The sequence below is a fragment of the Eurosta solidaginis genome, chromosome 5, assembly GCF_040869045.1.
Source record: "Eurosta solidaginis isolate ZX-2024a chromosome 5, ASM4086904v1, whole genome shotgun sequence".
Classification (NCBI taxonomy): Eukaryota; Metazoa; Arthropoda; class Insecta; order Diptera; family Tephritidae; genus Eurosta; species Eurosta solidaginis.
In genome coordinates, this window is record NC_090323.1 from 184,952,932 (window position 1) to 184,969,025 (window position 16,094).

At 33.1% G+C, this 16,094-nt stretch overlaps 1 protein-coding gene across 6 annotated transcripts in view; it reads right to left on the reverse strand.

Annotated features, from left to right (window-relative positions):
* Nucleotides 1-356: 356 nt before the first annotated feature.
* The window catches only part of drpr (draper), a 106,554-nt gene continuing 90,816 nt past the window's right edge, over nt 357-16,094 (reverse strand). For all 6 annotated transcript variants that reach the window (XM_067786651.1, XM_067786650.1, XM_067786649.1 and 3 more), the window contains one exon: nt 357-9,323. In XM_067786651.1, the coding sequence (XP_067642752.1) occupies nt 8,971-9,323 (353 nt within the window). In that variant the 3' untranslated portion in view covers nt 357-8,970. The remainder of the gene's footprint in view (nt 9,324-16,094) is intronic.

The window sequence follows — 16,094 nt, forward strand, 5'->3', positions numbered from 1 at the left end:
ATTGTGGATGAATCCATAAGTAGTAGATAGCTGAATACTAAAAAAAGTTTTTAAAATCTTGCTTGGTTCAAGAGATATAGGCCAATTTAAGTGCTGGGTCATTTGTGTACCGATAAATTCCTATTTTGCCCTGACAACCAACCTTAGGGTCGATGGAGTAGCTTGTATATTATCTTAATTGCAAATTAGGTTAACACCAGCTTTCATCACACAATGCGTTAAGGGCAGCTCTACTTACAGCTCCTTGGGCCTTTTTTGCTCATTTCGCAGTTCCCATATTTGCGCACCCATCATGAAGCATTTCATTATTCTTGCTGCAATTTTGTACTTTACTTAAGTAAAACATATTTCAGCTCTTTGTTCAAAAATACACATTTATTGAATTGCCAGTTAGGTATTATGTATGTATTCCTATTTATATTAAAGAACATTTTCTGCATATTTTTTGCTTATCGCAATATTGTAAATTTGTATATGATTTTACTTATGTGAGTATCTTGAAAATGTTGCTTCTGTACTTTTAACTCTTACATTTTGAAAATTAACTGCACATATGATTTTCGTTTTTGATTTCCTTTTCCTTAAGAAATGCTATTCCACTTTTTATGCTATGCATTATTTTATATATAAAAATAATTATTTACTTTAATTACAATAAATATATTCATATAAACTTATAAAGGTCTCGTAAAGATTATAAACCATAGTTTTCATTTAAAAATTGCATTTTTATGAGGTTCATACAGTCATGAGGCGTTTATATGTTTATTCGAATATACTCAATTTATGTCTTATCTATTTACTAATACAAATCTTCATTCTTTTTTAAACACGCTGGTATAGTTTAAAAACGCTAAATATGATTATACAACTTTTATAACATTTATTTTAAAATTTGGCGATTTTTTAATTGTAAATATCAAGTTTTCTTTTTTAATTCAACAATGAATGACGATGTTGGTCCAAAATTTAATTTACCTCTTTGAAAAATGAAAATAAAAAATTTGATGCAATGTAGAATTATTATTTTTTAGAATTATATTTAAATTTTTATTACACTATATATTAATTTTTTTCAAATTTTTTGTTTTTCGCGAAACAAAATAAAATTTTTTGAGTCAAATATTTTATTTCATTATTATGTATTACTATTATTATTATTTTTTTTTTCAAAATCATACATACACTGTTTTAAATGTTGTGAATTTTATTTATACTTATTAATCGTTATTTAAATATTTAAATTATTGCTTTTTTCTCACTCACTAATTTTATTGTTGTATGTATGTATGTATGTATGTATGTATATATTTTTAAATATTTTTATATGACATATTTACGTAAAATTGTTATATAATGTCTATACCTTTTTAAATAAATACATTTTTTTAATAACTATTGTGCTTAATGTAAACATTTACGCTAAATAATTGCTTATTAATTGATTATATAACGGGAAGAGGTACCTGTTTTTCTTTTACTAACACGACATTTATATACATAGGTATTTCATAAATAAACTCTGTACGTATGTATATCAGTTCACAATCAAAATGAAACAGTTATTTTTTTTTATTTTAAGTGTAATTTGCCTGCTTTGAATATTTTTATAAAAAAAAAATTTTGTCAAATTTTACAGTTTATAACATTCTTAAAAAATTACAATACTTTTTATAAAATTTTTGGTTACGTAGTTATTACTAAATAAAGCTGTATTTAAAAATATATATCTACAAATTTTTTTTTCAGTTAAATTTATTTTTAAATTTATTAAATTTTTTAAAATTTATTAATATTTCAAATAAACTTTTCTAATAAGGCATACAATATTTCTAAAATGTGTGAAATGTTTTCTCAGCTTGTATTTTGAAAATTTTTCAAATTAGAAAAAAAAGAAAATGAATTAAAACGGCAACTTTTTTAAAACTTTTGGTTCCGCAGTTGAGGAGCTCATCAATAAATTAAGATTTATTAAAAAAAAAAAAAAACAATATGTAGTCAGTGACAATATTTTTTTTTTATTGTTTTTTTAATATTTTAAAAATATATATCAAACCTTGCATTTAACTTCTTCGCAGTTTCAAAGCCCTTCATTGACAAAATGCTTCCCAAGGCAGCAGATTATATTTACCGAAGCGATCCGGGATTTATCCAGACCAAGGGCTGTCATTTCAGTGTAACCCCATTTAATTTGTTGGGTCCCTCCTACCCCACAAAATTTAATAGCTTTTAGCCTATTAAATTATTATTTAATTTACAATTTTGAAATTGTCTATTTAAATTATATTGTTTAATTTTGCAAATTTTCCTAACATTAAATTTACGAGAACGTGATTTGTACCCTAATATAAAAGCAAGCTTAGTTTTTAATAATTTATAATGTTTAAAACAATTTAAATTAAAAAAAAAAATACAAAAATCTAACCAATTCACGAAAGCCCTAAAATATTTTACAAATTGAAAAACTTTTTAAAAACTTTAAAATTATTCTAATATTTAAGTGTCAAAAAAATTGCATCAGACTATCAGAAAAATTTATTTTGAGTTTAAAAAAAGTTAGAAAAATCTAAAAAAAATTTACGCAAATTTTAAAAATTTAACTATTTGAGCACAAGCGCTTTCGAAAGTTCAATATTTCATTAAAGTTTAGAGCTAGTTTATGTTGTGAAAAAACGCAATATTTTATAATTTCAAAAGTTTTATAATATTTTGTAAAGTTTAATAAAAAAGTGTTATTGAAAAATTTTACTAAAATACCAAAAAAAAATTATTAAGAACCGTTTTCTCATGTGAACTATTTCTTTATCTGACCTTGAAACACAAATTTTGTTCACAAAAATTGTTTTATCGGAAAAATAAATCTTAGAGCTCGCTTGAGAAAACAGCTCTAAGATATCAAAACAAAGGTAGGGTGGGCTTCTTGCGAGGGGTGTGCACGGATGTATGATGATGATTGTGACATCCGCCCCGCATCAAGGTGGACAAGGGTTAAGGGCCCCGACCTCTCGCCCTGAGCTAACTGGGGGACATTCTATTTTGATTGCGCGAAGGGACGGATTCACCTCTAACAGGTGTACGTGACAATTATTATTAATATTTAAATAAATTGAAAAAAAAGCAAATTATAAATATTTTGAAAAATATCACCTAATTCAGTAATTTATTTAATAATTTGGGAAAAATTTAAACAACGTGACATCAGGACGGACAAGGCGACAGCTGTTTCGATTATGCCATGTAAATCTCTTCAAAGCATTTTTCTTCCGGGAGTGGGAGTCGAACCCGGACTCCTACGATAGTTGAAAAATGGTTATAAACGCATTCAGCTACGTCATGCCTTAGTTGTTGTAAAGTTTTTTCCAATTGCCTTCTTTTTCGCATATATTATCTTCCACACATCACATAATTCGTATGTAGTTATGTGTTGAAGTTATGCCTGTTTGTAAGGCGGTTTTTCAGAGAAACTTGGTATTTGTTGTTGTTTTTGTTCTATTTATATAACTACAACGAATTAACCAAATGTTGTCTACTTATATGAGTTAACCGAGGATTGCCCGTATCGCTTTAAATGTACGAAAACATTTATTTCAAGCAATTTTTAATTTTATAATTTATTTAATAATTTGGGAAAAATTTAAACAACGTGACATCAGGACGGACAAGGCGACAGCTGTTTCGATTATACCTTGTAAATCTTTTCAAAGCCTTTTTCTCCTGGGAATGGGGGTCGCTGAACCCGCACTCCTACGATAGTTGAAAAATGGTTATAAACGCATTCAGCTACGTCATGCCTTAGTTGTTGTAAAGTTTTTCCCAATTGCCTTCTTTTTCGCATATATTATCTTCCACACATCACATAATTCGTATGTAGTTATGTGTTGAAGTTATGCCTGTTTGTAAGGCGGTTTTTCAGAGAAACTTGGTATTTGTTGTTGTTTTTGTTCTATTTATAGAACTACAACGAATTAACCAAATGTTGTCTACTTATATGAGTTAACCGGGGATTGCCCGTATCGCTTTAAATGTATGAAAACATTTATTTCAAGCAATTTCAAGGGTTTCAAGGGTTCGACTCCCACCCCCGCAGAAAAAGGCTTTGAAGAGATTTAAAAGGTATAATCGAAACAGCTGTCGCCTTGTCCGTCCTGATGTCACGTTGTTTAAATTTTTCCCAAATTATTAAATAAATTATAAAATTAAAAATTGCTTGAAATAAATGTTTTCATACACTTAAAGCGATACGGGCAATCCCCGGTTAACTCGCCTAATTCAAATTTAACTTTTTAAAAAATTTTGAGCGCGCTGTTAGAATTATTATTACAATTTTTTTTTTTTATATTTAAAACCAACAAAATGTCAACAAAATATCAAATCGTAAGGAAGACGTTTTTAGAATGACATATTTTAAAGCTACAGACAAAAGATTTTAACGAGAAAACAGTTTTGAAATTAAACAAATAAATTAAAATTTAAAAAATCTTTAAACAAGTTTCCAAAAATTTCTAAAATTAAAACAGGTTGAGAACGGTTAAATCATTCTTGAACGCACAGTTTTTTTAATTTATGTATTGAAGTTGTTGCGATTTTTATATGGTAAAACATCAAAAATATTAAGAAATGTATAACTTTTCAAAACAATCTTTAGATTTAATCTTTTTAATCTTTTAAATACATACAAAGCTTGTTCTTGAATCAGGCTTTGTACAAAAAGATAAATTTCAAGAACATTTTTTATGATTTTAAGCAGTTTTCTATAAAATTATAAATTCTGTTTTGCAATAACAAACCAAAATTTTTATTTTTATTTTTTTATTATCATTCTTTACTTTTTATTGCTTATTATTATTATTATTTACTTTTTTTTTTATTATTACTTTTATTTTTTTTATTCAAAAATAAAATGAAAATTAGCTGTTCCATTTTGACTTTGAATAACTATAATAAATGTGGGGTTTCGTGGCAGAAAATTGAGCAGATTTGACTAAAATTATTATGAGCAAAATCTTGTGTTATTTTTATTTACAAATGCTTAAACAGACAGTGTAAAGCTAAAAATTGCATGACAAAAAAAATATAAATTACGATTAAAATATATGTTCTGTTTAAAAGTTAGTATAAATCTATTAGTAATCTAAAAAGTGAGTGACGTACTTCTTTTTTTAATATTGAAATTTCGACTTCGAAAAAACGACTTTAAACATTATTCGTCCATTCTCAGATATCAAGCAAATATTGACGGCTGCCTATCTGAGAAATTATTTCAAAAGTATCCTGTTTCAGAATATGTTTCAAAAAGGCGCTGCCTCAGAAATTCGTTGAAGAACACCCTATCCCAGATAATATAAACGCCCCAGCTAATGTCAAAATACATTGAATTCAAGTTCAGATTGGGCGATTTTGAAACAAATCATGAGATAAGCGTTGTTCAAACGTTCTCTGACATAGGGCGTTCCATTCAGCAATCGGTATGTACTTATATAATTTTTAATACACACAAATGAATAAAATTAAAAAAAAAAATGAATATCACTAATTACAAAAATATCAATTACAAATGTCGAACGACATATTTATCAAGCTATAATCGTGCAACACACTTACAGAAAAGTTCTAGAAATGCATAAGCAGCTATTATATTTAATAATTTTATTAAATTACATATACAAAATAAAACAAATGTACATACATACAAATATTATTCGAACATATAAATGTACACATATGTATGTGTATAGCTTGACTTAATATATTACTATTTATATGCAGTTCCAAATACAAATATAAAATATACAATAGTTAAGAATAAATATTAAACAAATTTAAAAATATATATATATACGAAATATGTATGTATTTAGGCGCACAATCCTCGAGGTTCATTGAATACACTATATAACGCAATCACATCGTTTCTGGGCATTGGATCAAACCTACTTTTTTGTAGATTGAACCATAAGCAAATAAGTTATTTCCCTGCTTCCGAAGTTCGAAATCCAATATAATTTATGTTTAAAAAATTGGAAAAGAAGTGTCTTCTTTTATTGTTTGAACTGTATATATATATATATATATATATTATTTTTTCAAACTTATATAACACTTATTATAAGGGATCAACAGTCACATCTTCGAAAAATTTGTAAGCGATATGTTACACAGCTACTCAATAAACGCTGGCGAATGTGGTACAGCGACAAATCCCCATGTACTTTGATGCTCTGAATTCAAATCCACTACCAGCCTCGGCCTAGTGGGTCTCGGTTCTGTCCAAGCCTCAAAAAATGCCCAGTCGCTTTTCCAAAAGGTGACATATCTGGTAATACGGCAAATGAATTTCCATGCATACTGGTGCGTTGAATCCGAATCCACACTGGAATCGACCTAAAGGGTTGTGGTTCGAATTTAACCACAAAAAAAAAAGAAAACAAAAAAATAGCTGGTTAGGCGTTTTTTGAGGTTAGGGCAGAACCAAGACCCGGTAGGCTAATTCTTAGAGGGAATTCGGTTTAAGCGCATCAAAATTACTATGAACTCATGTAACGCAATGCGATATTGGTTCACTTTTTTCTGAAGCTGTGCAATTTATCATTTTTAATATTTCGGAGATCTGCTTTTTGACCACTTTTAAGCCAATATTGACGCTTGGAGGCTAACTTCGAAAAACGGGAAGGTTACTTTTTTGCCCAGCCGACAGTTGTACAGTGTTAAGCCTCAGTCTAATTCAACTCAACTATTGATTTCATCAATATTTGAGTTTGCAAAGGTGTATGTGTGTATATATGAGGTTGTGGTTAAATACAATACTAGCAGTTTTCAAATGTATTGTAAATGCAGGGCGAGCACTACAAATGCCGCTAATTTCACTGCAGCCGGATTCCAGTATTCGCTATCGTTAAAACTTCATATCTAAGATCTAGAGTTTCAGTGCGTCTTTTGACTACATATTACTAAGTTTATCGTTACCGCTTTAGCTTCTTCTATATTTATAACAAAATTCCACTCCTGTTAGGGGGTAAATAATATAAGCATGTACAAGGAATAATTTTGTGGAACATTTTAAAGGCTTTTAGGCTGGCATTTTAGGGGTAGCTAAAGGGTTAATATGTTCTCGTTAATTGATTGCCGAAAAAATTTTACTAAGGTCCTCTCATTTTTAAATATTTTTACAATAAATGCGAAAAACTACAGAAAATTAAAAAAGACGTTGGAGTATGCAACAATTTTTAATGCTTTACTTAATTCGATTTTTTTGTGCAAATTAATAGACTGATATTTTGTAATACATCAAAAGGTTAATACGATGATGATAAAAAATATGTTTCATATTTCAAGGCGCAAGTTTTCTATTCACGTTGCTTATACACTGATTACGCTCGAGAGTAACCACAATTGGGATACACGCGTTTGTTTAACGCAATACAAAGCTTTTTAGCTTCACAGCTACCTACATAAGTGTCAACCTCACATACTCGAGGCGAATCCTTTTCCTTAAAGGTTCTTACTATAGGAACGTAACGTAACAAGAACAACAACAGCAACCTTAGTTAAATTTTCCAGCGCTTACTTTTGTTGAAAATTGTACCCCTTTAGTGACCCCCAAAACATCATTTTATTCACAACTCTTCATAAAGTCGCGAAAAAGCACCTATCATGATTGAGCTAGACTTTTCATGTATATAAAAAATAATAATTAAGCCAACTCACTCAAACTTCTTTGATGAGCTGCCCAATAGTTTTAATTTATACAAAACTAAATAATTTCAAATATGTTTTAAATATATTCTTGGGTCGATATATGTAATACTTATACATATATTGCTACTAAGGCTGGGTACACTCCCAAACATCAGAGATCCGATAATAGCTGCATAAATGTTTTTGTTTTTGTATTCAGTAATCTCTCAAACACTCCTAGCCATCAGAGTGCCGATATATAGCTGTATAAATGTTTTTGGTTTTGTATTCAGTAATTGAATGTACTTAACTTTAAAGTTTTTTTTGTCAAAATTATGCTGGTCCAATCACAAAAACTTTGTAGGCTGATTTTTTTTTTTTTTGAATTCAAAACTCATTGTGAGCTTATTGGACTAGCAATACAGGAGTATTACATATATGCTTGAGTCAAACGAAACAGACTCACGTTAGCTGTATTTTAAACTCTCACTGAAAATTGTACATAAGTTGAACTGGTCAGTCAGTCAACAAAGACCTCACATAAACTGAATATGTCAGTAATGTTACGACATTACAACAGACCAACAAATACACTAAATGCGCCTAAAAGTATGCAACTTTTGGTAGCAAGTATTTCACAGACATTTTTTCTATTGCAAATAAAAGCCAAAAACTGAGTCTTAGCCCCCATACACAATTCAAGCTTTTATGATGCAATTTGGCGCTTATTCTGCACTAGCAAAATGAACGAGTTCATTTAAAACAACTGCCATTTCGGAGTTGAATTTTAAATTAAAATATCGATTACTGCTGCTGTTTCATTCCTTTGCAAATAATGGAATGACAATTCGAGGTAAGGGGTAGATGACTACACCAAATCAATTAGTTGAAGCTTGAAAAAACGAATTACACGAATTCGAGGAAATATGAGTAGCAACTAATGGATATATGTATGCTTTTCGTTTCCCCTAGATAATTAATCGAGGATCGTACTGCGACCATTGGTCTATTGTGCCCCTAGCATTTTAATATATTACACTTTAAATCGCACTTGCCTTTAACAAAAATATTACCATTACTATGCATACTTTTAGGAGCACTGGAGAAACTTTATATTCTTTGTGATAGTATTCTATCGTTAGCGAAAACTGTACTACCGCCTGCAGATTTGCAGCAAACGACTATCCAAAATCACTATACAAAGCTCACATTTCAAAAAACTCCTTCTAGCAAATATATCATAACTCAATTACACATATTTCATTTTCTTTTTTCTTCTCTTCATTGCAAACCTATTTATATATTATGACTTGGACTGGAGCTAGGCGATGCCGTAGATGCATTATCACATATACTATCGCTTGTTGTATCCTCAGTCGCATTATTGGCTAGACATTGCTTTGCAAGTGCTGTCATTGATGTTGATGCTGTTTCAGTTTCGTCAGCGGCTGCCACATTCTCCTCAGACAACGCCGCTGTTGTCGCGTTGCCATTTGCAATTGGTGGTTTGTCCAAAATATCGCTCATTGATTTTAAATTGCTGGGCTTTTCTTCATCATGATTTATATTAAGCAGTGTATCGTTCATACGATGATAGTGCGGCTTTTGGGATGTGCTTGGGCGTGAGTAGTCCAAGTGATCGTATTCGTCTGTGAAAAATTTAATTAAAAAGAGCGAATTAGTTTTGGCAACAAGCGAAGTGGTGTTTAACAAGAACAAACAAATAACAATAAAATTTGGAATAATCAAATACAAGTGAAACAGTGCGCTTAGTATTGACAACGTACTAAATTCTAAATTAGCTAAGCAACTAAAGTGTGGTAAAATGTATTTGCACAATCGTTGATTTGTGGACAAAAGAATGTATTTAAGTTCGCAAAATTTGCTATTATATTGCTCGTTTATGGACGGAATGTTTAAAATTAATCAATTTCTGGCAAAGAGGGTTGCGCTGATCAATGGACAGTCGTCGACAGCCGATGTGGTTGCGTTTTAAAACGGACGATTTTTTTCTAGTTTAGTTTACAAATCTTTATGCTTGTTATACAGAAATCATCACGAATGATGATGATATTCGCTTGCAATTCACACCTCAACATAATCATTTCCATATGCAGCAAAAGCCAGTCTGTCCAATGACTCGAGCTTTTAAGTTCAAAAGATTATTATAGAAGTTAAGCAGAGTTCCAAATTGTGTACATTGCACTACGTTCTATTCACAAGTACACTAACGATCCAAGTTATAGTTGTAACGAATATTGATATTACCTAGGACATCTTTTACAGCACTTTCGTACAGTTCATACCGCGTGGCTATCCGGGTAAATGTTGACTCACTGAACCGAAACAGCACTGGATATCATCACATGGTCAATCACGACGACCTAAGCTTGAAAGGCACTAAGCGATCGGCATCTTGAATTCGCGACTTCGAACTTTTAATAAAAAATAGATAAATGTAGGGCGCGATAACGTCCGAAAAGATTTTAGGCCGAGCTTCTCCTCCAAATTATGTCGTGCTCCTTTTAAATTTGTTCTACAAGTTGGAGGGACTGGACCTATGTACATGTTTTATGCCGACTCCGTACGGCATCTGCAAGGCATATGAGCTTTCACTGAGAAGCCTTTCATGTCAGAAATACACTCGGAGTGCTTGCCAAATCACTGGGGAGGGGTGACCACGCTTAGAAAAGCTTTCTTCTAATTTTAATAAGCCCCATCCTTTTCTTATGCAGCTTTGGTACTTTCGCGAAAAGTTCAAGAATCATCTCGCCAATGGGGTTAGTCTTCCTCTCTTGGGGATATGAAGGCGGTGAAGGTATACCATCTCTGAATCGTAGTAATTTAATTTGCTTGCGAGAATGCTAGACCGTTTGTAGTGCACAAGGTTATAGCTCATAACACGAAGCTTAATTAAAACTATTTTTGTGTCCGCTTGTCCTACAGTTTCGATGCCTATAGCTATGCTGGGGTTCCAATCAGAGCTGTACGTTCTATATTTTTTGACCTTTCCGTGATCAGCGCGCTCCCCCAAACCAATGCTTCTAAGAAAAGCATAAGCTTGGCTCCCATCTTTTTTTGCAAGTTTACATCCCTTGGCGAGAGGGTTTAGTTGCTGCCTATGGTTCTTCTGCAGCAGTATAAGGCGAACAAGGCTATCTGCACATTAAGTTTCTAGGTAAGCCGAGGGGTTCAAAGATACTATCTTATCCTATATACCATGGCTATTACGAGGAACGAAAGTTTGCAACAACATTTTGAACAAAGGTGTAGTATCTTTAACATAAATATGTATAGCAATTATTACTTTCAAGTGTAAACAATATATTTAAAGACTCATTCCACGGTGACCGGCAGGAAATTGCAGCTACAGTAAAAAATTCTATAAGAATTTTTATCAAATTTAAGCAGTATGGTTGAAAATCTATATAAAAGGTACTTATGAGGAATATTTCCGAAACGATCGAAAATGCATTGTACCAGTATCCGTGACAATAACTGTACCCACAACTGTGCCGATGTCGTAAATGCGGCATTAACCGTAACCATAAGCATAACAATACTCGCAACCGTAACAGTAACCATAATCATAACTGAAACCGTTTTCAAAACCATAATCGTAACTGATCACATAACCATAACACTCAGCGAAACTGTCACCCTAACCATAATCCCCAACAGTGACCGTAACAATAAACCTCACAATTACGTAGGCTGAGCCTTCATCGTGTACACCTTAACCGTAGTAACAGTAGCCGTAACTGTAACCTTAGCCTTAAACGCAAGCGTAAGCTTAAACGGTTTTCACCGCAGATTCAACTGTAACCGTGGGTTTGACCACGATCGTTAGACTAAACCAGAACCGATACTACAACATATTAACAGCAACAATAAACAACATTAAACGTAGGCTTAACCGTAGCTTTAAATATAGCCCCAAGCTTATCCCGTAGAAACACCAGCTGTAAATATAAACGTAGCCTTCATCACAGCCCTAACTGTAACCGTAGCTTTAACCGCAACTTTAAGACTACGCAGTAATAATCCCAGCCGTAACTATGGCCGTATCGATACCTTTAACTATAGCTGTTAAAGTCCGTCACATAAGAACTTTTTATATAGATGCGTTTAACGCAATCTTATGCATGATGAGTAGATTGCATGTATTTTTATGGAGAGCGACAGATCGAGCGACACTGACGCCATCTGACATTAAACGGTAGTCAACTTCCAACTCTTGTTGAAAGCAAAGCATAAGAAAAAGAATTCGACATTATTTTTCCCAATCTTGGCACTTTTTAACATGTTTCACAATTAAAAAACTGCATTTTAACAAAGGAATAGGAGACAAAATACGTAAGCAAGAATTTTTGTTGTGTAGTGAAAATGTATGTAACAGTACTATACAGTATAAGCCGAAATAAGTTTCAACTGCTAAGCTTGAAGTTCTTTTATATTTACAAACGCAATATCTTGTAAGATTGTAAGAATCTTATTGTCGTGCATACGATTGCGTTGAAAGCATATGCAATGAAAAACTTAATTGTGGCTCGGCCATTACTGTAACTTTAACTTTCCTCTGTTCTCCTGTTTTCGAGATAAGCTGTCAAACAAAACAAAGGGGCCTTTGAAGTTAGAAATATGCCATTTCTAATATATTTTAACCTCCTTAGGTTAGGTTGGGTTGAAATGGCCGGTCCATGAGGACCTCACATATATATGTAGTGTTACCAGAATTTTGTTTAACGACCAAACTGAAAAACCTTATCAAGAAACAGAACCTATCCCAGCAAACACAGTTTCTAACGTTAGAGAAATATTGTAGCTTTACATTAGAATTCTAATGTAGTTCTCTAATGCATTTCGAATTGAAAAATAGGTTAGAGAACTAGGTTAGAATTTGACTGTGAAACGATTCCAATAACACTAGATATGCGATGTTATGATTATTGTCACAGTTTCGATTATTTGCACGACATGATCAGTCATCCTTGTTGTGTGGAAGTTGTGTGGAAATATTATAAGCTGCGAAAGAAGTTTATTTTATTTATAATAATAAATACTAGTAAGTGAAAATGGATCAAAAAAAGTTAAAAAGGGAAAGCGGGCATATTATTGAAGTGCTGTTTAAATGGCATGAAGAAAACGCTTCCTCACCCGTACCTCAAACCAATGGCGAGCTCAATCCTGGGGAAATAAGTGGAAGCAAAAATTTTAACACAATAACTAGTACTGAAAACTGTGAAACACGATAGGATTTTGAATTATTTTTATTTTATTATAATTTATAAGCTTATAACCAAATAAAAGTATTTGATGTAATGAAACAATGAAAATTTCGCTGATCTTAAATAACTGAACTTAATTGCGCATTAATTCAAAATTCTCATTAGAAACCCATTAGCAATTGACGTTAGCATTCGATTAGAATTCTAACCATTTTCTCGATATCGAGAACGAAGTCCCCTTTTTGTCGAGAATGCTATAATTTGCGACAGTTTCGCAAATCGTCCTCTAACCTTTTACCTTAGAGAAATACATTAGAATTCTATTCGCTTTCTAATCGTTTTCTAACCTAAATGTTTGTTGGGATGCTATAAAATAACTCCGTTCTCTTGCCACATACAAGAAGCGTTTTGGAATCTATGCCACTTGCGACTTCTAGATCTGACAGCTGTATTACTCCTAATAGCCGGAAGTCTTAGCCTGGAAGGCGCATGGCACGAACCCAAAACGTACACGATCCTCAAACCCGCACTTTCTACATCTGCTATCACTGACCAAGCCTAACTTCAAGGCATGTGACACCAAAAGGTAATGCCCAGTCAAAATACCCGTCATGAGTCTACAGTCCTCCCTTTTTAATGAATATACAGCCCGCGCTTGGGTACACGCCTTTCCAGCTTGGCCGGTCAAGTACACCTCTGGTCTTCTCTTAATCTCGCCCAATCTAATTGGGACGTTTACGGAGCAAACTATTTTTAGCTTTTTCATCCCATCTATTCCCATATGCCTTGGGGCCCAAGAAGATGTGTGCTTCTCCCTGTCCGGATTCCACCAAGGGAGTGCTTACACTCTCACACACTTAAGATTAAGTGCTATTCGAGATTATAGCCTTAATTGCTGCTTCGCTGTAAATATAAAAGTTGCCGCGGCTACAGTTAATGCTATTTTCTTCCAGTGTTTCTACTGCTTTGGTTACGGCTACTAGCTTCTAGGATCATTTTATTTTGGCATCAGCACAGTATACACCGAGCCTGGTTGCAGTATTTAACGCTATGTTCTTTGCCAATGTGCAGATGACATACAGTGCAGCCGTAGGGGTTGTTTTCAGGTCTTTTAACCCCCTTATTCATAAATAGGTTTATAAAGTTCTTATAATTCGTAAATTGTATGAAAATGTCATTTTAGGTCGAGCTTCTAAACTAATTTGCGTCGTGCTTATTTTAGTTTTTCTTACAAATTGGAAGAACGGGACCTACATACATTTTTTATGCCGACTATGAACGGCACCTGCAAGGCAGATGAATTTTCCTTGATAAGCTTTTCGTGGCAAAGGTACACTTGGTGTGTTTTCCAAACCACTGTCGAGGAGTGACCCCGCTTAGAAAAACCTCTGCCTAATTGAAAAAACTTTTTTCTAAATATATGATGATGTTTTTGCCCGGGACTTGAACCCAGTACCTTCGGCGGCGCCATATTTAAAAAATTAAACAAGTAAAAATGTAGGCGTGGTTTGAATTATTCTTTTATGTAAAAGGCTTATATAAGAGGCACTGTAATCGACCAAATGGTAGATCTCGAAAAAGTTAAAAGCGTTAAATCTATTACAAAGCTACAACAAATCAATTTAGCGGATCTGGTATTGCAACACATGTACTTCCAAGCATTTCGATGCTGCGAATCCGAATCTGCTGTTAGTATTAGCCTAGTGGGTTCCGATTCAACCCTAAGAAGAAAAAACGGAGAAAATCACTGGCGATTGAGCATTTTTTGAGGTTAGGGTTGAACCGAGACCCACTAGGCCAATACTAACGCCCAATCGACAATGATTTTCGCTTTTTGTGTTGAAGTCAGGGTCGAACCAATCCCCAGCGGGTTAAATGGCATAGAATATACCCGCGGCAGGTATGCCTGAGGTAAATGGGGAATTAAATACCCAACTGATTCGACAACAACAACAGGGTCGAAACACGACCCTTGGGCCGAGGCTAATAGGAGATTCGAATTCTGTGCATCAAGATGCATGGGAGTAAATGTGTCGCATTACCAGATCAGTAAAATTTTTTTACCCGGCATTGTAATTTATGGTTTTTAATTTTTTCGAAGATTGGCCTATTGATTCCGTATAATACCTGTATGCAGTTAAAATAAAAAAGAAGAAATAATTTCTAAAAACACAATAAATAAATAATATATTTTGCGTTCGATCTAGCTTTGAAAGCATGTACGTATCTCTGTGTAGGTGGCTAACTTCGAAGAAGAAAAATTTACTTGTTTGCATATAAATCTTCATTGTTACCACCAGCTAGAGATAAACGCCGCCGCCGCCGCCGATTTGGGTCGTTTTTCGATATTTTTGACATTCGGCGGCGGCGGCGGCGGCGTCCGGCGCGTTACTATATTTTCTACTCGTTTAAGACTGTTTAGGCCATTTATTGTTCATGTCGAAAATTTGTCGGATATGGTCGAAAATGGTATCAAGGGATGCGCATTACTGCCAGTTATAAGAAACTAGTTGCGAAATTTAACTCTTTCTAACTGCTCAAAAGTTATTTAAAAAAACAGGCGCTTTCGATGTCAGCTTAACGCAGCCTTTGCATCACCCAATTCACCAAGTTATTAAAACAAAACACAAAAAGAAAAGTTATATAATAAATTTATATGCTCAGTTTGAAAATTTTTTCTTTTTTTTTTCAAAAAATTAATAATGAATAATGAATTGAAATAAAATGACGTAAGACGAACATGTGTTCAAATTGTTCTCAGGTTGTTAAAAAAAATCAAATTACCCAAAAAAGGTGCCGATTTTTTAAAGAATTTTATATTGCGATTGGCTGAAAGAATAATCTAAATCAGTGAGGCAAAATCCCTATCTGAAACTAGTCCCTTGGAGTGAATCACATTGATTATGTCCTATCAACCAAGCTTAAATATGACCTACACGTTACGGCTCCTTTCACAAATGTGAATACGTAGGCACATACATATATTTACCAGGTGAGGCTTTGTTCTTCGCAAGAACACTCAAAGGGGTGAAACAAAATATTTCCCAAGACAGTCTAACTAATGATCGTGTGTGCTACTACTCTAACGTAGTGGACAGTCGAACTAGTTATCCATAATGGGCTTTTATATCATAAGCCCGGAAAACAGCAGTTAACATCTATCAACTTAAAATCGGTCGACTTTCATTCTTA